The 26147-nt window shown below is 41.8% G+C and overlaps 1 protein-coding gene across 2 annotated transcripts in view; it reads right to left on the bottom strand.

The window, feature by feature from the left end:
* The window catches only part of lmnb1 (lamin B1), an 84235-nt gene that overhangs the window by 6624 nt on the left and 51464 nt on the right, over window positions 1–26147 (bottom strand). For both annotated transcript variants that reach the window (XM_068029948.1, XM_068029949.1), the window contains exons 3-10: window positions 25507–25632; window positions 17708–17878; window positions 10250–10375; window positions 9939–10159; window positions 7076–7301; window positions 6884–6988; window positions 4772–4891; window positions 1922–2014 (exon numbers count right to left, since the gene is read on the bottom strand). In XM_068029948.1, coding sequence (XP_067886049.1) covers window positions 1922–2014; window positions 4772–4891; window positions 6884–6988; window positions 7076–7301; window positions 9939–10159; window positions 10250–10375; window positions 17708–17878; window positions 25507–25632 — 1188 coding nt within the window. The remainder of the gene's footprint in view (window positions 1–1921; window positions 2015–4771; window positions 4892–6883; window positions 6989–7075; window positions 7302–9938; window positions 10160–10249; window positions 10376–17707; window positions 17879–25506; window positions 25633–26147) is intronic.

Raw genomic sequence — 26147 nt, 5'->3', positions numbered from 1 at the left:
AGGCACTGGATACTGCAAAGGCTATGGGTCCTGACAATATTCCGGCAATAGTACTGAAGACCTGTGGTCCAGAACTTGCCGCACCCCTAGCCAAGCTGTTCCAGTATAGCTACAATTTTGGAATCTAACCGGCAATGTGGAAAATTGCCCAGGTATGTCCTGTACACAAAAAGCAGGACAAGGTCCAACCCGGCCAATTACCGCCCCATCAGTCTACTCTCAATCATCAGCAAAGTGATGGAAGGTGTCAACAGTGCTATCAAGCAGCACTTGCTTAGCAATAACCTGCTCAGTGATACCTAGTATGGGTTCTGACAGGGCCACTCAGCACCTGACCTCATTACAGCCTTGGTTCAAACATAGACAAAAGAGCTGAACTCAAGAGGTGAGGTGAGAGTGACTGCCCTTGACATCAACGCAGCATTTGTCCGAGTATGGCATCAAGGAGCCCTAGCAAAACTGGAGTCAACGGGAATCAGGGGGAAAACTCTCTGCTGGTTAGAGTCATGGCTAGCACAAAGAAAGATGGCTGTGGTTGTTGGAGGTCAATCATCTGAGCTCTAGGACATCACTGCAGGAGTTCCTCAGGGTAGTGTCCTAGGCCCAACCATCTTCAGCTGCTTCATCAATGACCTTCCTTCAATCATAAGGTCAGAAGTGGTGATTTTCACTGATGATTGCACAATGTTCGGCCCCATTCGCGACTCCTCAAATAGTGAAGCAGTCCGTGTAGAAATGCAGCAAGACCTGGACAATATCCAGGCTTGGGCTGATAAGTGGCAAGTAACATTTGCGCCATACAAGTGCCGGGCAATGACCATCTCCAACAAGAGAGAATCTAACCATCTCCCCTTGACATTCAATGACATTACCATCACTGAATCCCCCACTATGAACATCCTAGGGGTTACCATTGACCAGAAACTGAACTGGAGTAGCCATATAAATACCGTGGCTACAAGAGCAGGTCAGAGACTAGGAATCCTGCGGTGAGTAACTCACCACCTGACTCAAAGCCTGCCCACCATCTACAAAGCACAGGTCTGGAGTGTGATGGAATACGCTCCACTTGCATAGATGGGTGCAGCTCCAACAACACTCAAGAAGCTCAACACCATCCAGGACAAAGCAGCCCGCTTGATTGGCACACTATCCATAAACATTCACGCCCTTCACCACCGCGCACAGTGGCAGCAGTGTGTACCATCTACAAGATGGACTGCAGCAAGGCTCCTTGGACAGCACCTTCCAAACCCGCGACCTCTACCACCTTTAGGACAAGAGCAGCAGATTCATGGGAACATCACCACCTGCAAGTTCCCGTCCAAGTCACACACCATCCTGACTTGGAACTACATCACTGTTCCTTCACTGTCATTGGGTTAAAATCCTGGAACTCCCTTCCTAACAGCACTGTGGGTGTACCTACCTCACATGGACTGCAGCGGTTCAAGGCAGCAGCTCACCACCACCTTCTCAAAGGCAATTAGGGATGGGCAATAAATGCTGGCATAACCAGTGACACCCACTTCCCATGAATGAATAAAAAAATTTATTTTTCCTCCAGTTGCACAATCATTAAAATTCACATCACATCTAGGATCTGCGTCAGAACTGGAGTACGAGTGCTTTAACCACTTCCCTTTTGCAAATATCCACTTACCAGAATGAAACCAAAATGTGACAGGAGATTCACAAAAGAACATTTCAGTCCACTTGCATAATACCTGGATGGACAGATCTATGTATTTTTACAATTTAAAAAAATCTTTCAATGCAAGTTATTTCTTCCATTGCAAACTGGAAATTTGCAAATTCCCACAGCTAATTTACAATATAGCATCTGCCCATAACAGTCTCCCTGTGTAATTCCCTGAAGTTTGTGTGCTACACAAACTTCAGCTGTTAGATGAAAACATACCTGTTGGTGGAAGAGGTCTTCATCTTTAATCTCAACTTCCTCCTCCTCCTCTGGTACAGTGGTTGTGAAGATGGTAGTTCTCTCAGCCACTTCCTTTATAAAAAGAGAGACATCAATTTCTGAAGCTAAACCCAAAATTGGTCAATTGCATTGTAACCCCCATCTGACCTGGAATTTGTTCTATTAAAAATATAAAAGGACATTTGAAATTTTACCATCTGTAAATTTTACATAAAAATATTCCAGAGCCTTTATCTCTTATTGTTAATGCTTCCAGCTGTTCATTACTGGGATTTAGTCAGTGTTCGTGTGATAACAAGGAAACCTTCAAGTGGAATTACTACAGCCTCCATTGCAGCAGCAAATGTGCACCAGCACTTTTTAGAATTTAGAATTTAGAACATTACAGCGCAGTACAGGCCCTTCGGCCCTCGATGTTGCGCCGACCTGTGAAACCATCTGACCTACACTATTCCATTTTCATCCATGTGTCTATCCAATGTCCACTTAAATGCCCTTAAAGTTGGCGAATCTACTACTGCTGCAGGCAGGGCGTTCCACGCCCTTACTACTCTCTGAGTAAAGAAACTACCTCTCACATCTGTCCGATATCTATCACCCCTCAACTTGAAGCTATGTCCCCTCGTGTTTGCCATCACCATCCGAGGAAAAAGACGCTCACTATCCACCCTATCTAACCCTCTGATTATCTTATATGTCTCTATTAAGTCACCTCTCCTCCTCCTTCTCTCCAACGAAAACAACCTCAAGTCCCTCAGCCTTTCTTCGTAAGACCTTCCCTCCATACCAGGCAACATCCTAGTAAATCTCCTCTGCACCCTTTCCATAGCTTCCACATCCTTCCTATAATGCGGTGACCAGAACTGCACGCAATACTCCAGGTGCGGTCTCACCAGAGTTTTGTACAGCTGCAGCATGACCTCGTGGCTCCGAAACTCGACCCCCCTACTAATAAAAGCTAACACACCATATGCCTTCTTAACAGCCCTATTAACCTGGTTAGCAACCTTCAGGGATTTATGCACCTGGACACCAAGATCTCTCTGTTCATCTACAGTACCAAGAATCCTCCCATTAGCCCAGTACTCTGCATTCCTGTTACTCCTTCCAAAGTGAATCACCTCACACTTTTCCGCATTAAACTCCATTTGCCATCTCTCAGCCCAGCTCTGCAGCCTATCTATGTCTCTCTGTACCCGACAACATCCTTCGGCACTATCCACAACTCCACCGACCTTAGTGTCATCTGCAAATTTACTAACCCACCCTTCTACACCCTCTTCCAGGTCATTTATAAAAATGACAAACAGCAGTGGCCCCAAAACAGATCCTTGCGGTACACCACTAGTAACTAAACTCCAGGATGAACATTTGCCATCAACCACCACCCTCTGTCTTCTTTCAGCTAGCCAATTTCTGATCCAAAGCTCTAAATCACCTTCAACCCCATACTTGCGTATTTTCTGCAATAGCCTACCGTGGGGAACCTTATCAAACGCCTTACTGAAATCCATATACACCACATCCACTGCTTTACCCTCATCCACCTGTTTGGTCACCTTCTTGAAAAACTCAATAAGGTTTGTGAGGCACGACCTACCCGTCACAAAACCGTGCTGACTATCTCTAATGTACTTATTCTTTTCAAGATGATTATAAATCCTGTCTCTTATAACCTTTTCCAACATTTTACCCACAACCGAAGTAAGGCTCATAGGTCTATAATTACCAGGGCTGTCTCTACTCCCCTTCTTGAACAAGGGGACAACATTTGCAATCCTCCAGTCTTCCGGCACTATTCCTGTCGACAATGACGACATAAAGATCATGGACAAAGGCTCTGCAATCTCCTCCCTAGCTTCCCAGAGAATCCTAGGATAAATCCCATCTGGCCCAGGGGACTTATCTATTTTCACACTTTCCAAAATTGCTAACACTTCTCACAATAAGTTAAAATAATAGTAATTAGGAAAGCTAATAGAATGTTATCAATTATTGCAAGGGGAACTGAATACAAAAGTAGGGAGCTTATGCTACAGTTATACAGGGCATTGGTGAGACCACCTCTGGAGTAGTGTGTACAGTATTGGTCTCCTTATTTAAGGAAGGATGTTAAGGCGCTGGAAGCAGTTCAGAGAAGGTTTACTAGACTAATACCTGGAATGATTGGGTTGTTTTAAGAGGAAAGGTTGGACGGGCTAGGCTTGTATCTGCTCGCGTTTAGAAGAGGAAGAGACAACTTGATTGAAACATACAAGATCCTGAGGGGTCTTGACAGGGTGAATGTGGAAAGAATGTTTCCCCTTGTGGGAGAATCTAGAACTAGGAGTCACTGTTTAAAAATAAGGGGTCACCCATTTAAGACAGATGAGAAGAATTTTTTTTTCTTCAGAAGGTTGAGTGTCTTTGGAACTCTTCCTCAAAAGGCAGTGGAAGCAGAGTTTTGAATATTTTTAAGGCTGAGGTAGATAGATTCTTGATAAGCAAGGGGGTGAAAGGTTATCGGAGGTAGGCAGGAATGTGGAGTTGAAGTTACAATCAGATCAGCCATGATCTTACTGTATGGCGGAGCAGGCTCGAGGGGCCGAGTTGCCTACTCCTGCTCCTAATTCATACGGTCGCAAGTTGTACAGATGCCCCAGCCCCCCTCGTCCTTTTTTTCCCACCAGGATGGAAAAAATACATTTAAACACATGGAACATACTCTTATTTTAGTTTGAATACTGCACTCTCTTTAGTATTGATAGCTTGGAACTGGTGACAGATATTACTGGCTGGATGCAACACACAAGGTTTAAGCACAGCTTTCCCATTGATTGAAAGAATTACCTCTCCCTGAGAATTCTTGAGAACTACTTTCACATCTGCCCCAGTGCCCCAAGCATTTTGGTTCTTCCAGATGAGGTTGGTAGGAGGAGATGATGTTACCCCAGCATCAGCAGCCCAGATCTGCAGTAACACAATTGAAGAAGGATTTACATCGGGCTATTACATAATAGCTACTGAATTTCACACTCAGTTCTCAACAAGGAGTCAGCCTCATAGCAGATATCTTTAGTAAAGCTTCTACACGACTATTTGAATAAAGCTGTGGACATCTTGCAACTTTTTGCAAACACTTGTGCTTAACTTCTTCCATCAGTCACACAGCTAGTGAAGAAATTTAAGACTTCAAACACAGCTGCTGGATGCCATGACTTGGAGACTAAGAACACAAGCATGCAGGCAAACCTTCATATCCAGGTTTGGCATTTAATTTTGTTTCGGGAGTTAGGAAACTGCTTAAGTTCCATTTCTCAATTGGCATAACAACTGTTTAGGTATAGTGTGCAGTTATTCATGAGTTGTGTTCATATCACTTGAAAGAAACTTTAATACTGGTCATAATATATTTAATACTGGTCAACCTGGCAATAATTAAAACACATGCTAGTCAGTTGCCTAACCTACCCGTGACTATGCCCTATGTGAGGTGGGGGGGTGGGGTGGAGGAAAGATAAGATAGAGAAGGCAAATGCAGCCTCTTGGGTCAAACTATGTGCAAGAAAATCAACTGGATGATTAATGGAACTCAGTTGCTCTTTCTTCTGTGGCAGGCTCCATAATCCAATGCTTAAACCAAGTAGATCTGCAGAGATGCAGACCTGTGAATAGGGACCAGGATTCCTTCCACTTGGCTATAAATAACTCTGTTAGCTAATGCCATAACAGACAAGATGGCCTGTATTTTACGCCCCCCCATCGAGCAGGCTGGTGGCAGCGGGGGGCATAAAATTGAGTGGGAGGCGGCGGGGCCATTTCCGACCCCTCCAGCTGCAATTTTATGCAGGGCAGCGGCGCGAAATGGCCCATCTGCCCCAGGCCAGTCAAGGCCCTTAAGTGGCCAATTAATTGCCACAAAGGCCTCTGCCCACAAATGCGGATATTTTACCCTCGAGGGCCGGACACCAAAGGCCCCCCAAGAACCCCACCTGGTAAAACCAGGTGGCCTTCTTGCGGATTGGGGGGTGGGGAGGCCTCATGATCGGCACAATGTACCCTACGAAGGGCCACCCCTGAAGCCCCAACGCACAGTAATCCCCCCCAACCAATCCATCCTTGCCTCACCAGGGCCTGGCCGATTAGGGCCTGGTGAGACCCTAAAAACTTAACCCGAGTTCCGGGACCGTCCTTCCTCTTGCTTCCGATGGCTGGGTATAGTCCCAGCAGTGGCCACCGCTCCCGGGACCATTAGGTGGGACTTCGTGCCTCAAGGAGGTGGTAGCCCCACCCAAGACCAATTAAGGGCTTGGGGTGTGAAAAATCCCAGGCTGGCTATCAGGCCCGGCGGAGGCGGGCTCGCCACTGACTTTTTGGCCAATGGGTGGGGCCTCCTGCCCAACGTAAAATTCCTGCCGATGACTCTACTGACAAAGCAGAAAGTTTGTTAATAACTTCCATCCTTTCACCCGGGCGGCACAGTGGTGCAGTGGTTAGCACTGCAGCCTCACAGCTCCAGGGACCCGAGTTCGATTCCGGGTACTGCCTGTGTGGAGTTTGCAAGTTCTCCCTGTGTCTGCGTGGGTTTTCTCCGGGTGCTCCGGTTTCCTCCCACAAGCCAAAAGACTTGCAGGTTGATAGGTAAATTGGCCATTATAAATTGTCACTAGTATAGATAGGTGGTAGGGAAATATAGAGACAGGTGGGGATGTTTGGTAGGAATATGGGATTAGTGTAGGATTAGTATAAATGGGTGGTTGATGTTCGGCACAGACTCGGTGGGCCGAAGGGCCTGTTTCAGTGCTGTATCTCTAATCTAATCTAATCAAACACTCTTTCCTTTCTTGCTGCAACCCCCCGTAGAGATGAGCTAACTCTCAAACCAGAGGCTAAAACTTAACATCTTACGAGTTTTTAATGGAGCTGTTTCTCACTTAATACAAGGATCCTTATTGAACTTACAGTCGCAGTCTGTCCAGCCTTCAACACATACTTTGTGGTAAACTTGTAAGTGGCAGTTTTATCACCTATTTTTCTGGTCAGCTCCCAACTACCCATAAGTTGATCCTGTTCAAGAAATAGAGAAAAAAAATCAGCACTCCTAAACTCAAATCATTTGATGCACCTTATACTTAGTTTCTTCCACATTCATACCTGTTCCGAATTGTTCTTTAGACGAATAAATTTGCCATCTACATCCACTTCCTCAATGACAACATTCCCTGTGGCAGAAGCATGATGGGAGATGCTGACACTACTACTGGCCTCAGATTCCTCAACATCAATGCGCTTTCTCTTTCCACGAGTTGTGCGGACACTGCGGCTAGATGTTGCACGAGAAACAGTCACACGGGAAGATGGGCTTGACGACAACTTTAATCTGAAAAAAGTTAAAGGAAAACAAAGAAAAAGGCTGCAATAAAAAAGCAAGTTCCCACAATTTACATGGTTCAGAGCTCCTACAAGTGAAATTGTTATATAAATCCAAGAGCTTGTATAAAGTTGGAATTTAAAAAGGTCATCTTACATTCAGATCAAATGTTTGACCCACATTATTGAGAAGATGTTTCTACTGTGAATGCCAACATTTTGTTGTTAAGCAGTCTTGGTGATGGTACTATTTGGGGTTTTGAAGCTCAGCCCAGAGCAAAATAGGATACCCGTGGTTGTGCATGGTGTGGTTCATGCTGGAGGAAATGACTGCAGGGGTTAGCGTCAGAGATTATGTCAGTGCATATGTATGTCAGTGGGTGTGCAAAGATCTGTTCATAAAATTGAGGTTTTGAATCAAGAAAAATGATTTCCACTATCTGATTCAATAAAATTATGCCCTACACTTACTGACTCCAAAGGGAAAAGGCATGAAAATGTTTTCTTCCTACCAGAAACACAGTAGAAGCAGAATCCGTATTAGCTTTTTAAAAGTGAATATATAAAAACCAAAAAAGCAATAGTGAAAAGGGAAAAGAAATGGGAATAAGTGGACAGCTTTCAGAGAGTAAGCATGGACAGTGAGATAAATGACCTCATTTAGCAATCAAATGCTATTGGCAAATGTTCCACTAACATTAAAATATTAAAATTTCTGGCTATGCAGCATATTCCTCTCCTAGAGGCACGGAATGCAGCCATTTGGCCCATTGCGTCCAAACCAGCTCTCTGAGCAAACCAGTCAGCCCCATTTGATCCCTGCAGCCCTGCAAATTTATTTTCCTCAAGTACCCACCCAATTTTCATGTGACATTATTCATCGTCTCCACTTCCACCACCCTCATAGGAAGCAAGTTCCAGGCCATTACCACTCACTCTGCAAAAGAAGTTCTTCATCACATCCCCCATATCTCTTGCCCAAAACCTTAAATTTGTTCCCCTTGTACAAGGACTAGTCCCATCAGCTAATGGGAACAACTTTTGTCTAGCTTATCTAAACCTATCACAGTCTTGTACACCTTTCTCAAATCTCCTCTCAATCTCAGCAGTATCTGTGGAGAGAGAAGCAGAGTTAACATTTCAGGTCAGTGACCCTTCATCCTCTCAATCGCCTTTGCTCCAAGGAGAACAACCTCAGCTTCGCCAACTTAACCTTGTAGCTAAAATCTTCCATCCCTGGAACCATTCTGGTAAATCTCCTCTGCATCCTCTCAAGGACCCCTCACATCCTTCCTGAGGTGTGACGACCAGAACTGGACACAATGCTCTAGTTGGGGCCTAACCAGAGCTTTATAAAGGTTCAGCAGAACGTCCCTGATTTTGTACTCAATGCCTCTATTCATGAAGCTCAAGATCCAAATTGTTTTACTGACAACTCTCTCAATATGTTCTGCTACCTTCAAAGATCAATGCACATGAACCCTCAGGTCTCTCTGTCCCTGTACACTCTTTACAACTACACCATTTAGTCTATATTGCCTCCCACTATCCCTTCTACCAAAATGTATCACCTCACTCTTCACTGTATTAAATTCCATCTGCCACTTGTCTGCCCATTCTGCTAGCCTATCTATGTTCTGTTTCAGTCGACTAGTATCCTCACAATATTAAAGTCTGTCCTTAAGTAAATTTTTTATCCAACTGGACACTGACCCTCCTATTCCATGAGCCTCAATTTTGTTAACCAACCTTTTGTGGGGTAATTCGTCAAACTATGGAGTTATATTCTAAATGTCCATCTTGCTCAGATAACAAACTTGAAAATAAACAAAAATGCTCACATTTGGATTGCTGCAATCTTAAGCCAAACTTGTTCCATGAGCACCCCATTTATTTTGGGAATTTTCTGCCAGTGAGATTCCCAACACAAGTGCAACAGAGGGATAACATTCAGTACCAAAGGAGAGAGGCAATCGAAGATGGCATTTTGCAGAGCCAAAAAAGGTAAATATCAAAAACCACAGGCACGGTTCTGCTGCAAAAAATATACTATATACTTTAAATGAAGCAGAGTATGGAGCAATCATCTTTATCTTGTGCACATGCAAACTGACTACTGTAAAAAAAAAAAATCTGCAATATAAATGGATGCAGCAACAGGATAGGCATGCCATTGGCAACCACATCCTCAATAAGAAAAAAAAACTACAATCATTTAACTTGCAGAGTACTGAACTATATCCTTACCATTTTGTTTAACACTGCACTAACTAGTCTCCATAACTGCAAAATGATAGGTTCGGTGGTTGAAGGAATTTGTAATGGTAAGGTGGGGTGAGGCTGTGAAGTATTTATAAACAAGGGTGAAGATTCTGAATTTAGTCCACTGAAGACCTGAAACCAATGGAATTCAGTAAGGGAAGGTCCAATAAGGTAAATAGAACTTGGTGCTCAACAGGATATCAGCACTAACAAGCTGCAGTATATATAAAACGAGTTGAACATTGGAGAATTCAGGTCTGGAGGGAACAAAAGTGTGGATAAAAGCAATATTGAAATATAATCTCCCACAGAGCCCCCCCCCCCTCTTAAAACAAAAGTTAATTTGAAACTGTAGGTTACAAATTTTATTTCAGACCCAGATTACCTCTCCTCTTCACTCTCCAACAATTTTCTGTACGCACTGATTTCCATATCCAATGCTAACTTAACATCCAAAAGATCTTCATATTCATTTAGCTGCTGCTGCATCTGTGCACGGATCTCTGCCATTTCTTTTTCCTTTTCTGTCAGCAGCCTGCGATTTGCATCCCTCTCTTTTTCCAGAGCATCTTCCAATTCCTGAACTCTTTCTTGCCAGGCTCTAGCCTATGCCATGGAAGTAGAATGAGATTAGAATAGTTAAAAGCACTTAAATTTACTGATTGTATTTTAAATTCAATTAATAAATTCACTTACATCTTTTTGCATGTTGAATAACTGAATGCTGAGACTCTCTATCCTCATGGAATTTTCTTTCAGCTCCTCTTCAGCTGCCTTGGCTGACCTGGTGTTCATCTCTGAGGCAAGCCTTGCATTTTCAAGCTGAAAAATACATTACTCAGGAAATTTCTAAATCTGCACTTCCACAAAATGGTCACAACTGAGTCACTTACTCAGCTACGCTATCAATTTACCCAAAATCTGAATACCATAATTAGATAAATAAGAGTCCAATACAGAAATTTGAGGCTGAAGAGTTTTAAAAAGAATCATTAATAATCTGAAGGGATATAAAGGATATTGAATTATTGATGAGAATTATCTAAAAAGCAACTACTTCTGGATTTAAAAAGGAGAGATTTGGCAGCATTACAACCTCCAACAGTTATTTCTATTAAAAGTTCTAATACAGGGGGTAACTATATTTGCAACTCTTCAGAATTCCTTATGTTAAGCATTATCCTGCTTGATAATCAATTTCTCATTACTGTGATACAAGTACTGTATGTACATCCCAACCAGATTTTTTTGTTTAAAACTAAGTGATACACAAAGAAAACTGAGCTGCTTAGTCACACCCATCATTGCTTCCTTACATTTGTCGGGAAAATGCTAGAATCTATTAGGAAAGTGGCAACAGGACACTTAGGGAATAATTAGGCAGAATCAACACTGATCTATCAAAGTGAAATTGTGTTTGACAAATTAGAGTTTGAGGGTCTAACTAGTAAAATGTTTAAGGGGAACCAGATGATGTGTATTTGGATTTTCAAAAATAAGCTGCCACACAAAAAAAAGGTTATTACACAAAATTAGGGCTCATGGAACTGCAGCAATATATTAGCATGGAATCAGGATTGGTTAACAGGCAGTAGGAATAAACTGTTCATTTTTGGGTGGGCAGGCTGTAACTAGTAGAGTACTGTAAGGATCAGTGCTTGGGCCTCAGCTATTTACAATCTATAACGACGACTTAGATGAAGGGACTGAGTGTAATGTATCCAAGTCTGCGGTCAATACAAAATTAGGTAGGAAAGTGTGTTGTGAAGAGGACACAGAGGCTGCAAAGCATGATAGGTTGAGGTGAGTGAGTGAACAAGAACATGACATATGGAATATGATGTGGGTAAGAGTGAAGTTATCCATTTTGGTAGGAAAGATAGAAAAGCAGAATTTTTTTTTAATGGAATGCACCAGGGAACTGTTAGTATGCAGAGGGATTTGGTGTCCCTGTACACATCACAGTTATCATGCAGGTATAAGCAAGCAATTAGGAAGGCATATGGTATATTAGCCTTTATTACAAAGGGATTGGTGTAGAAGAGTGAACTTGTCTTACTGCAATTATATAGGAGCTTGGTGAGATTACACCTGGAGTACTATGTAGAGTTTTGGTCTCCCTGCTTAAGGAAGGATATACTTGCCTTGGAGGGAGTGCAATGGTTCACGAGACAGATTCCTGGGATAAGAGGATTGTCCTAAGGAGAGTTTGAGTAGAGTGGACTTATATTCCCTACAATTTAGAAAAATGAAAGGTGATTTAATTTAAACAAAATTCTTAAGGGGCTGGAGAGAGCAGATGCTGGGAGGATATTTTCCTTGGCTGGGGAGTCTAGAATTTGTGGGGGGGGGGCGGAAAGAGGGCGGGGTCACAGTCTCAGAATAATTTCTAAGATTTTAGGACTGAGATGAGGAAAGATTTCTTCACTCGGAGGGTTATAATTATTGGCATTCTCTACCCTAGAAGAGCTGCAGATGCCAAGATTTTGAGTATATTCAATCGCTATCCAAAAATCTAAAGAAATTAAGAGATGTGGATTTTTCAGATAGAGGATAGTGTGGGAAGGCACAGTTGAGGTAGAAAAATCAGCCACAATCTTATTGAATGGCAGAGCAGGATCGAAGGGCTTACTCCTGCCCCCATTTCTTGTGTTCTTCCCCATCCATGGCACCTATACAATTTTGTGCCAGAACTGAAGCAGCCATTAGTTAAAAAATCATTTATATAGTGTTTTTAAACATACCACACCCACTTATGTGATAAAAATTGAGATATCTTCACTGCTTTCCTCCTTCAGCACCAAACGACCCCTTATCTTTGGTGATTTCAACCTCCATCTCAACTCATGCTCTCACTCCAACTTCACTGCACTCTTATCCTCCCTCCACGTGAACTCTCCACTCATTCATGGCTACTCCCTTGACTTTGCTATCTCACATGGCCTCACTATTTCCATATCAATCAGATAAGGCCATCTCTGATCACTTCCTTATATCACTTTCCACCCACGTCCCCCTTCCACATCCCAATCCTTCCTCCTCCTGCGTCCGCCCTGAAATAAACAATTCCCCAGTTCAGCTGCACTTTCAACATTCCAATGGTCTAGCCTTTGGTCTGTTCACCAAGATATTTCTGCAGCTGCTGATTTGCTCAATTGCACCATTACCTTTGATGCCATAGTCCCCACTAAAACCATTACACTCACCCATTTCCCCCAGTACAGACCTCATTTCCACTCCCTTAAGTTCAAGGGGTACATTCCATTCACCACCAGATCTGACTGGACTACATAAAGCACTATTGGATCATCCTAGACTACAAAGATAACCCTCTACTAATTTTCTCTATTGCAAGCCACCTTCTTAAATCCCTCGCCCCCGACTCCTCTCACCTTACCTCCAATTACAAGTGTGAGGAGCTCATAGATCTCTGTCACTAAGATTGAGACTATCCAATCAGCTTCCTCTGCCACTTCCTATGAGACGGTGTTCCTCGGCCTTCTTGACCTGTCTTCAGCCATTGACACTGCTGATCACACCATTGTCCAAGGCCTCTCCACTGTCATCCAGCTGGGTGGGACTGCTCTCACCTGTTTCCATTCTCCAATTGTAGCCAGAGTATCATTTGCAATGGCTTCTCTTCCAACACCATCAACTCTAGTGTCCCTCAAGGATCTTTTCTTGGCTCCATCCTATTTCTCATCTACATGATGCCCTCGGTGACATTATCCAAAAACAGTGTTAGCTTTCACACGTACACCGACGACACCCAACTCTAACTCACCACCACTCCTCTCAACTCTTGCATTATTGCTACATTCAACTTCTAATCCAACATCCAGTACTGGATAAGCAGAAATTTCCTCCAATTAAATATTGGCAAGGCCTTCAGTCCCCACTACAAATTTCCTGCAAATGCCCGAGGGTCATACCCGACCGAAAGATATGCTTCTGACCACATTTGCACCATCACTAAGACCACCTACTTCCACCTCCATATCACCTGACTCCACCCCGCCTCAGTTCATCTGTTGCTGAAATCCTCATTTAAGCCTTTGTTACCTCTAAACTTTGGCTAACCTAATACACTCCAGCTAGCCATCCACTTTCTATTCTCTACAACTTGGGGTCATCCAAAACGCTACTGTCCATCTCCAAACTTGCACCAAATCCCATTCACCCATCACCCCATGCTACAGGACCTACTTTGGTTCCTGGTCACACATTATCTCGATTTTAAAATTCTCATCCTGGTTTTCAAGCCCTTGCATGCCCTCACCCCTCCCCATCTCTAATCTCTTCCAGCCCTACAACCCTCAGATATATGTGCACTCATTTAATTTTGGCCTCCTCAGCATCTCAAATTTTAAATTTCTCCAGCATTGGTGCCCTCAGCCCCCAAGCTCGAATTTCCTCTTTTGCTCTACCCTCTTTCTTCCTTCAAGATGCTCCTTGAAACTTCTCTTTGACCAAGCTTTTGGTCACCTGCCTTAATATTGCCTTATGTGGCTTAGTATAAAATTTTGTTTTATAATCTCCTGTTTTATTAACTAAAGGTGCTATATAAATACAAGTTGTTGTACTAAAATATCCCAAGGCACTTCACAGGAATGTTATCAAGCAGAATCTGACAGAGGCACAAAAGGAGATTAGGCCAAGTAACCAAAAACTTAGTCAAAGAGGTGAGTTATAAGGAATATCTTAAAAGGTGAACGGAGAGATTTGGGGAGAGAATCCTAGGCAGCTGAAAGTACAAATGCCAATGGTGGATGCAGAAGAGGTCAGAATTGGAGGATCAGAGATGTAAGAGGATTGTAGGACTGGAGGAAGCTGAGATTGGGAGGAGCGATGCCATGGAGGGATTTAAAAACAAGGATGAGAATTTTAAAACAGAGGTGTTACTAGACAGGGAGCCTGATATAGGTAAGCTAGCATGGGCAATGGGTAAATGGGATTTGGTGAGAGTCAGGATATGGGCAGCAGAGTTTTGGATGACCTCAAGTTTACTGAGGATGGAAGTTGGGAGGCAAGCCAAGAGAGCAAAGCAATAAAAATTGAGTCCAGGAGCTAACAATGGCATTATGAATGAGCATTTCAGCTGCAGATAAAAATGAGGCAGGGGTAGAGATGGAAGCAAAAAGTCTTCGTGTTGGAGTGGAGTCAGTCATTTACGGCATGCAAGGAGGTCATTTGGCCCATCGAGGCCACACTAGCTCTTCAAGGAACAACCCAGTCAGTCCCTATCTCCCACTTGATCCCTGTAGCCCTGCACGTTTTTTTCCTTCAAGTGCTCTACAATTTCCTTCTGAAATCATTGATTGCCCACGAGGGTGCTGGAAGCAGAGACAGAGTGTTCCAGGCAATTACCACTTGCTACGTAAAAGAGTTCTTCCTCACATTCTCCCTGCATCTCTTGCCCAAAATCTTCAATTTGTGTCCACTAGTCCTTGTACCATCAGTTAATGGGAACAGTTTGTCCTCGTCTACCTTATCTAAGCCTGTCATAATCTTGTACACTATCAAAACTCCTTGATCTCCTTTGCTCCAAAGAGAACCTCAGCTTTTCCAACCTAACTTTTTAACCAAAATCCCCCACCCCTGGAAAGTGTCTGGCAAATCTCCTCTGCACCCTCTCAAGGACCCTCACATCCTTCCTAAATTGTGACAACCAGAACTGGATGCAATATTCTAGTTGGGGCCTAACCTGAGCTTTATAAAGGTTTAGCATAACTTCCCTGCTTCTGTACTCTATGCCTCTATTTATGAAGTACAAGATCCCATATGTTTTGCTAATTACTCTCTATGCCCTGCCACCTTCATGAACCCACAGGTCCCTCTGTTCCTGCACACTTTAGAATTGTACCATTAAGTCTATATTGCCTCACCCTATCCTTTGTCAAAATGCATCACTTCAAACTTGCTTGTATTAAAGTCCATCGAGCACTGGTCTGCCCATTCTGCTAGCCTATGTCCTGTTGCAGGTGGTTCGCATCATCCTCACGGTTTGCCACACCTTGGTATCTCCAAACTTGAATATATAGCAAATGAAGCAGTGGTCCTACCACTGACCCTTTTGGAATACCACTGTCTACCATCCTCCAGTCTGAACAAGCATTTACTGTAACACACTGTTTTCTGTCCTTAAACCAATTTTTTTTAATCCAATTGGACACTAACCCTATTCCATGAGCCTCAATTTTGTTAACAGCCTTTGGTGGTACTTTGCCAAATACGTTCTTAAAATCCATATAAACAAGATCCACCACATTTCCTTCATCAACCTTCTGTTACTTCATCAAAAAATTAGTCAAGTATGATCTGCCTTTTATAAATCCATGCTGACTATCCTGAATTAACTCAAACCTCTCCAAGTGCCTACTGATTTTCCCTTCCCCCCCCCCCACCCCCGATTAACAGTTTCTAAAACATTACCCAGCACTGATGTTAAATTAACAGGCCTATTGTTGCTCAGATTGTCCTTAAACCCTTTCTTGAACAAGGGTATCACATTTGACACTCTGCAATCCTCTGGCATTTCCCCTCATATATAGGAAAGATTGGAAGATTATGGCAAGCCCTTCTGCTATCTCCACCCCCATTTCCTTTAGCAACCTGAGTTGCAAGCCATCAGGACCAGGTGACTTATCTACTCTAAGCATAACCAAGCTTTTCCAGTACCTCCTCCCTCAATTTTTACCCTATCCACTGCCTCTACTGTTTTTAATTGATATTTTGTCAGATTCCTCTTCCCCACCGATATCAAGTAATTAAGTATTCTAGCCTTGCTCTGCACCTCTCAGCACACATTACCCTCATTGCTCCTACTAGGCTCCACTCCACCTCTTAACACCCACTTAACTATTTATTTATTTATCTATTTAGAGATATAGCACTGAAACAGGCCCTTCGGCCCACTGAGTCTGTGCCGACCATCAACCACCAATTTATACTAATCCTACATTAATCCCATATTCCTACCACATGCCCACCTTCCCTCAATTCCCCTACCACCTACCTACACTAAGGGCAATTTATAATGGCCAATTTACCCATCAACCTGCAAGTCTTTGGCTGTGGGAGGAAACCAGAGCACCCGGCGAAAACCCACACGGTCACAGGGAGAACTTGCAAACTCCGCACAGGTAGTACCCAGAATCGAACCCAGGTTGCTGGAGCCGAGAGGCTGTGGTGCTAACCATTGCACCACTGTGCCGCCCATTTAAATGCCAGATGATGATTTTTGAGTTCCTTTTATGTTGATTCACATTCTGTTCTCAGTCTCTTATATTGGAGTAATAGCTGCAGTAATTAAAGCAAGAGTTTTAAATAAACAAGCTAGTCAACACAAACGAGCATTAAAAATATTCTTAAACTAAAAGTTAGATCAAAAGAATTCAGGCAATATTTCGACATTGTCAGAAAAGGGAAGTCACTTATGATTTTGTTTACATCTCTTCCGTTCATTTGATGTTGCAAAAGTGGCCATTTATTGGAAGTGTGATTAGTGCAACTGTCTAGAATCAGCACCACCCATAAGTCAGTTATCACTTGCATAGGAACACTTGAAAAATTGTCTCAGTGAACAGTTCTCCCCAGGGTTATTGGATACAATGGAGTGGAATTTTTAACATTACAACTAGTGTGTTCTGCTGTATATATTTGAGCAACTGGGGCCATTCCCCATTTATATAATTTTAGAAGCATGACAAATTTAATACAAAAAATTACCATAGTGTACATGTTTGAAAAAATAAAAGGAAATACACCACAAATGATAAAATCTTCAAAGAGATTTTCAGATGTAGGTATATAGATCAATAGAGTTTGAGAGTGCAGATTAAGACGACCAGGGAAAAAAAGCAAACCGTTTTGCTCTTTCATACCAAGTGACTGCAATATTCTAAATTAATCTTGCGCAAATTCAACGAGCTCTGAACATGCCATCATACAAACGATATTAAAGCCATGGAAAGGGCACAGTTGTTGTTTTAAAAATGCAGATAGTTTTGAGAAGTAAAAATGATTAAAACTAGGAAATAATTTTCCTTGAATTATCATTTCTTTTTTGATGCACCCGATTAGTTTTCCCTGGACACTTCTTGGTTGGTGGGGTGGTGGTGTTGGTGGTGGAGGGAGAAAAAAAAATTTCATTACCTTATTGTGGAAGTTTTTTTCTAGTTCATCCTTATAGATTTTCACTTGTTGATCATGTTGTTCTCTCAATTCCTGTAGAGCCTGGGCCAGCTTGTGCTCATATTCAACCAACCGACCTGTATCCACCTCAACCAGACGAGTCTCGTGTCTCTTTTTGGTTTCTTTGATTTCCTGGAGTCATAGAAAAGAGCAAGTATATGGAGCAGTGAGACCAAACAAATGCTGAAGTTCACATCTTAGTCTTCCTTGCAGGTTTTCTCTTTATAAACTCTTACTTACAGGATTTACAATAGACATGGATGGAATTTGAAAGGATGTAGCCCAGAGCATCTATACAGTCATACATTACACCACGTTTACTTTGAGAAACTTAGTTACATGGGAAATTACAGCATCAAGATTGGTGGGCAGGTTGCATATACTTTGAAATATAAAGGAAATCTGAAAACCTACAAAAGCCTATAATGAAATTCCTTCAGTGGTTTCCTAAGCTTTCCATTTTGGTTCTTGCCCACACCAATGTGTCTGCAGCTCAAACTTCAACCATCTCCCCAAGTACTTGTGGAGACTGAATTCAGGAGGTGAACAAATCTCCACATTCTGCCATTTGGCCCTTCGAGCTTCTGCCACTGCTCAATAAGATCATGACTGATGATGTACCTTAATTCCAACATACTGCACTATTCTCATATTCCTTAATTCCTTTAGTACCCAAACACCTATCAACCTCTGAACAACCACAGCTCTCTGCGGTACAGAATGCCAAATATTCACAAGAAATTTCTCATCTCAGTCCTAAATGGCTAACCCCTTATTCTGAGACTGTGCCCAGTTTCTAGATTCCCCAGCCAGGAGAAACATCCTACCCAGTATCTACATTGTCAAGCCCCTTAAGAATTGTGTGTGTTTCAATTAGATCACCTCTCATTCTTCTAAACTCCAGGGAACATAGGCCTGGTCTACTCAATCCTCTCCTCTTGGGACAATCCCCTCATCCCAGGGACCAGTCCAGTGAACCTTAAAAGCTAACATGCTATTTGTCTTTCCAATTGCTTGCTGCACATGCATGCTAACTTTGAGATTCGTGTACAAGGACATCTGGAACCCTCTGAATGCAAACATTTCCCAGTCTCATCACAAAAAAAAACCTGCTTTTCTTTTCTTCCTAGCAAAGTAGGAGGCTTCTTAATTTGCCACATTCTGTTCCACCTGCCATGTTCTTGCCCACTTTACCCAGCCTGTCAATATATCTCTACAGTCTCTTTGCTGTGGCTCAGTTCATACCATTCTCGCCCCAATCACAAGGTTCCAGGTTCAAGTCCCACTCTAGTGCTTGAGCACAAAAAAAATCACGGCAGACACTCAGTGCAGCTTTCGAAGAGCAGTGAGTTATCCCGGGGTCCTGGCCAATATTTATCCCTCAATCACCACAAAAAGCAGAGTATCTGGTCATTACCACACTGCTGTTTGTGGGCATTTGCTGTGCACAAAATGGCTACCACAATTCTACATTGCAACAGTGACTACTACACTTCAAAAAGTACTTCACTGGCTGCAAAGCACTTTGAGCCATCCAGTAGTTGTGAAAGGCACTATATAAATGCAAGTTTTTTTTTCTTTGCATTCTCCTCACACCTTACTTTCACACCTAGTTTTGATTGCCAGCATATTTGGATATGTTACACTCGGTCATTAATATTAACTGTAAATAGCTCAGGCCCAAGTAACAATCCTTGTGGCTCCCAACTAATTACAGCCTGCCAATCAGAAAATGTCCCATTTTCTATCCATTAAGCAACCCTCCATCCATGCCAATATATTGTGAGGTTATCCCTTTGGTAGGAAAAACAGAAATAGGGTATTTCTTAAATGGTGAGAGGTTGGGAACTGTTGAACTTCAAAGGGACTTGGGTGTCCTTCTTCAGGAGTCACTGAAAGCTAACATGCAGGTACAGCAAGCAAATAAGGCAACAAATGGTATGTTGACCTTCGTTACAAGAGGATTTGAGTAGAGGAGTAAAGATGTCTTACTGCAATTATATAGAGCCTTGGTGAGGTCGCACCTAGGGGATTGAGTGCCGTTTTGGTCTCCTTACCCAAGCAAAGATATACTTCCTATAGAGGGAGTGCAACAAAGTTTCACCAAACCAATTCCTGGGATGGAGTGTGTCCTATGATGAACGATTAATAATAGACTGGGCCTTTATTCTCTGGAGTTAAGAATGAGAGGTGATCTCATTCAAAACATACAAAATTCTTACAGGGCTCGAAAGGGTAGATGCAGGAAGGAGGTTTCTCCTAGCTGGGGAGTCTAGAACCAGGGGACACAGAATAAGGGGCAAGCCATTTAGGACTGAGATGAGCAGGAATTTCTTCACTCAGAGGGTGGTGAATCTTTGAAATTATCTGTCCTGGAGGGCTGTGGAAGCTCAGTCGTTGAGTATATTCAGGACAGAGATCGACAGATTTCTAGGTATTAAAAACAGTAAGGGTTACAGGGATAATGCGAGAAAATGGTGAAGTCGATGATCAGCCATGATTTCATTTGAATGGCAGTATGGGCTTAAAGGGCTGAATGGCCTACTCCTGCTCCTATTTCTTATGTTCTTATTACCTCAATATCATGAGTCCTAATTTTATGTGGCACCTTATCGCATTTTTTTTTTTTTTGAGAACCCAAATACACTACATTTACTAGTTCCCCTTATCCATCTTGCTAGTTACATCCTCAAAGATCCCCAACAGATTTGTCAAACACAATTTCCCTTTCACAAAATAAAAACAAATGCTGGAAATACTAAGTAAGTCTGGCAGCATCTGTGGAGAGAGAGAATCAGAGTTAACATTTCAGGTCTGTCACATTTACTTTCACTAATCTCTTCCTACTTACATACGTACAAGAAATATTTACAATCGGTTGGTGACTCTCGCTAGTCTCATTTTCTGTTTTCTTTCCTTTTTTGGTCCTCCTTTGAATTCTAAAATCCTACCAACCCTCAAGCTTGCTACTTTAACATTACAAGCCTTTGATCTAATTCTATCTTTAACTCCTCCCATTAGCAACAGTTGGCCCACTTTTTCTGAAAGGTTTTTTTGCTTTAAAGGAATGTATATTTGTTGCAAATTATGTATTAATTTTTTAAATGCTAGATATGACAGTAGAAAAGCAATGGCTTTTAACGTAATTTCCGCATCTATAACCAACTTACCCCTCATACCTACATAATTTGCTTTGTTTAGGTTAGACCCCAGTTTCAGACATAACTAAAGCACTTTCAAACTCAATAGAAAACATATCATGGTTATTCTTCCCTACAGACCTCTTTACTACAAGGTTATTCATTAACCCTTTCACATTGCAAAATATTGGATCCAAAATAGCCTGTTCCCTAGTTGGGTCCTTGACATACTGATCTAGAAAACTTTCTTGTATACATTCCCATGAACTCATCCTTCACACAATTACTGGAAGTCTAGTCTGCAGAGTTATTATGGTCTGAATGAGTGCTGTATTACCATTATAGGTGCCTCTAATTTCCTGATTTATACTCTACCCTACACTACAACTATTGCTGGGGTCCTATAAACAACTCCCAAATGTTTTCTGCTCCTTGCTGTTTGAGCTCCACTTCTCTATTTTCTCAGCCAAGATCCTTTCTCTCTACTGTCTTTATCCCATCCTTCATCAGGGCGACTCCTCCTTTTACACTTTGCCCATCTCAAAGTTAAGTAACCTGAAATACTTATTTCCCAGCCTTGATCACTCTGCAACCATGTCTCTGTAATGTCTATTAGATCAAACCTATTAATTTCTCTGCTATTAATTCATTAATTTGTTGAAAAGTTTCATGTAGATATGGTGCCTTTAACTGACTTTTTTCTCATTTTCCCTGACTTCTTAGTTCAGTCACTAAGTTCACATTTTCCTCCTATAGAGCACTACTCTTTTCTCTCTCTTTTGCCAGAACTCCAATCCATTCTTTAAAATAAAACTAACTAAACTCCTCGTCAATTTCAGTCTTTACTCTCTTCACCCAACAGATTACCTTTCACAGCCACCACATCAATCTCACTTATCATGCAAGGCCTCATCATCTCCAAGGTTTCAGTCACTGACACAGCTACTTCTGACTGTCGTTTTCCTTAACATATGCACAAAATCAAAAAAATTTTAGAAAATTACAAGACATGGGTCATTTGGCTGTTGATGGTGCTAATGCTAGCTATCTACACTAAATACCATTTCACTGCTCTTTCCCATATCCTAGTAATTTTCACACTTGTCCTATTCACTTACATTATAGGTCTCAAAATTCCTAGAGGGTTGCCCTCTCCCAATGCAACACCAACAGAATTGACAGGATAATAGTGGAGCCCTCAAAACTGTAGTCATCATCCATTCCTCAAAAATCTTACCCTCAATCATCTTCAAATATCTCATTTCAACCTTCTTCCTCTTGGTCACCCAGCTCTACATTTGCCTCTCTTTTCAAATCTCTAGTCTGTTTTCCACCCTTCCCACAGCAAGATTACCCTAGTCAATGTCTCACATGACATCCGCTACAGCTGCGATTGTGCTGCATTACCCCTCAGCCTCTGATGTTCAATATTATTGATAATGCCAACTTACTGCACAGTCCCTTCACCACTATTAACTTCTTAAAATCTCACTCACTTCATTCCAATGATAACTGTTCCATCTGAAGCAACATATATCCTGCAATAACATCTCATCCCACACCTTGCAAGATCAGCCTGTAAGTGTCCCAAGACTAGTATTGGCCTCCTCCCTTTCTTCATCTATATGACAACCCTAAGCAGCAATATCTTTAGGAAGGAGTTAAATCACGCTGATTGCATTCAGTTCTACATTTCCACCACCAATCTCAATTCAACAAGCATCAATGTGCTGTCTGGATTATTGGTTAGATATCAAATCAATTAAAGAAAAAAAGGCCAGAACTTTCCCAACTTAGATTTTATCTTTTTAAAAGCCACCCTGTTCAGCTCCTGTCAAAAATTCATCCCCCACCCAACTAACCATTCATACATAATCCAACAGTGTGCAACCTTCGTATATTATTGGACTCCGAGCTGAACTTCAAACCCTATAATCCCGAGACAGCCCAAGTTCACTTTTGCAACATAACCTGTAATCAACTTCAGCTCATCTCCTTTATCATTTAAGCTTTCATCAATGCATTATCCCCATTGCCCCCATCATGCCCAACTTCCAACATTTTCCCAAAATGCACCCAACATGAACTACAACTTATCAAAAATCAGTTGCCTGCATCCCAGTCCACAAAGTCATTCCACTCGCACATCACCACTGCACTTTGTAGCCTTCATTAGGCTTACTATCTGTCCCATTGTAAACTGCTCTAAATTCAAGATCCAGGTCTGCATAAAATCACTTCAAAAAACTTCATCCCTTCCTAACTTTACAATGCCCTCCAGCCCACACTCTTGCACGTGACCTCTTGATGTTCCAGCTCTGGCCTCTCCCACTCCATTTCAATGTCACTTTTCAGCAATCTCTAATGCTATCCCTAAATTCTCCTTCCCCCCCCACCCACCGAAACCCCCTGGACTGTCTGCAAAATGTAGCCCTTCAGCCATTCCAACAATCATCATCACTAACTGCCACTAATACTCAACTTCAGTTTCCTTTCACAAGCACCCTGGATCTTTTGTTACACTAAAAAAGCACTATAAAGATGCAAGTGGCAGCCTATCTGTTCGAGAACGGATTGCTCAAATACATTCCTTGATGATCTCTCCTCCTCCACAAACTTCGATTATTCTATAACGCTATTCCCGCATATCATTCTTTTGCAACCTTCACTGACTCACTATACCCTAGGGCATTAACTTCAAATTTTCTTTTCCTCAAAAATCACTCTTTGGTCTCATCCTGCTTAGACTCACTCAACCTTCTCCATTTGTCCCACCCCACACTGTGCCTCCAATTCCATTACTGCTCATTTTTGCCCCTCCTGAGGTCAACATTTCAACAACTAAGTTCATCTTTACTCTTTCCAAACTACTTGCCTCATTGTCTCTCACCTTTTCTCCAAAAATTTTAAAGACCTCTAACTTCACCCCCTCAAACTTTCCTAACTTAAGTTTTCCAATCTTCCCCTGTAAAATGTTCAGATATTCTTCTATGCAAGATGTTCAAAAGACTTCAATAACTAAAGACTTACTTAATCTCTTGGCACGTGGAGGGTAGCTTTAGGAATGCAGTGGGGACTATCACACGTTAATTACTAACAACAATTTTGGAAAGATTACTGCGATAATGAAAAAAAAAAGTGAACTTAAACTCCAAATACCAGCACTACTATTCATTCAATTTTGTCTGTAGGGAAAAAAGAACAAGCATTTACCATTTGCTGCTCCATAAGTGTATGCTGTCTAAATAAAATTCACAATTAACTTGATATGCTCCAAATCAGAAACATAGAAAATAGAAGTAGGCCATTCGGCCCTTCAAGCCTGCTCCACCATTCATTACAATATTGGCTGATCATCCAACTCAGTAACCTGTTCTCGCTTTCCCCCCATATCCTTTGATCCCTTTCGCCCCAGGAGCTTTATCTAACTCCTTCTTGAAAACATACAATGTTTTGGCCTCAACTGCTTTCTGTGGTAGCAAATTCCACAGGCTCACCGCTCTGGGTAAAGAAATTTCTCCTCATCTCAGTCCTGAAAGGTTTACCCCGTATCCTTAGAAAAAAGAGTCAGCATCTTAAGATATGCAATTTAAAAAAGTTTTAAAAGTTTTATACACTGGCTGAGTTTTAGGAAGTGGCTTTGGATGATATTTTGACTGATGCTGTAGCCAAAACCATTTCCTAAATGGTCTCCACCACAGTTCATTCAAACAGTGATAGATTTGAGTCTAGAATTATTGACATGAGAGTGCGTAGACTGGCAACGACTGTAGTATTTTCCTGCTCACTCCACAGATAGGAAACGGGGAGATTGGGTGCAAGAGATTGGAGACCCAAATTGGTTTCCTGAGCCTTATTTTTTTTTTAAATCACCAAAAAATGAACACAAGTGTCCAATTTCTTCTCCTATATGTCACACTTGAAATGGTTTCCTGGAATTAGAAAAATGGGAGTAACAGTGACCCAGAATTTGCAGGGTTTTGAGTTAACAATGTGTTTGCCAGTATTCCCCCTCTGAATCTGACTGCAACTTCAGGATTTAGCACAAGCGCATATTAAAGTAGTGATCCTGAAGCTGTCGTCTGTCATTCATGGCTCCGCCACAGCCTGCTGTGACCCCCACCCCACCCCCCACTCCCGCTCCCAAGCTGGCAATCAGTGAAATCAATTGATCAGCGAGAACTTGCACTTTCCAACTTGCATATCATTGAGAAATGCCACCAAAAAAAGTTGTCTTTTCAGTAAGGCATAACTGGGTTTTATAAAATCTGAATAACTGCTGAGCAACTGGTCTGGCCCTCTAAAAAATGGAATGATGTTAAATTTCTCCGTTATGATTAGATTTTAACTAGATTTAAATTAATTTTTCTGCTTATATTTCAGCTTCTACCTTAATCTTGTGCATGCCACAGCCTTTATTTTGCTCTCAATTTTTTTAAAAGCCAATTGATTGTGTTTTTCATTTCCTGGATGCAGTCTGTGAAAGTTCTTTAATATGACTGGCTACCTAGACAGCTTGACGTCACTGCAGCTCGATGCTGGGAATCCCCAAACGCTACTCCTGACTGCATATTACAAACCAATAAACATGGCATGACGTTAGCTGGGGTGCATTCTTACCTCCTCATATATATTCTTCCTGAACTCCAGTTCCTCTGTGAGGCTCTGACACCGATTCTCAAGGTCAACTCTCAAAAGGGTCTCTTCTTCCAGTTGTTTCTTCACAGCAGCTAAGGAAACTTCCAGCTGCAAGAAAGAGATTTTAATTTTTAATCATTCAAGAATTCAATTCTAACTAGCTTAAAAACAAAATACATACACAAAATTGATCTATTTACAAAAAAAGTCAACCAACATTAAGTTATTTTAGGAACATATTTGCAGATACCATATTATAACATGTCCATTGAAGTCTATTTGTTAGGAGAGGTTGTTACTTCCAATGTTCTTTGTCTTAAGAGAATGGAAAGAGGAGTTAACAGAAACTTGTTTATGCAGAAAGTTGTTAGAGCATGGAATGTTTTATCACAGAAGGTAGAGGCTACTGCATCTTTTAAGGGAACAATATAAAAAGAGAAGGCTGAGGGGAGGAGTAGAGCAGCTGGATTAGTTTTGAATTGCTCGAGCTTAAAACCTGTACAGACACGTTGCATCAAATAATCTCCTCCTTGTAGTAAATTGTTATGCTGTGGGACTCCATATGCTTAAATCTCCTTTAACAGTTATATTTTGTTACAGGACTCTATAGTATGTATTAGCTC

This window comes from Heterodontus francisci, chromosome 4, assembly GCF_036365525.1.
Source record: "Heterodontus francisci isolate sHetFra1 chromosome 4, sHetFra1.hap1, whole genome shotgun sequence".
Taxonomy (NCBI): Eukaryota; Metazoa; Chordata; class Chondrichthyes; order Heterodontiformes; family Heterodontidae; genus Heterodontus; species Heterodontus francisci.
Note: the sequence above shows the minus strand (reverse complement) of the source record. Positions and strands in the feature narration are given on the sequence as shown.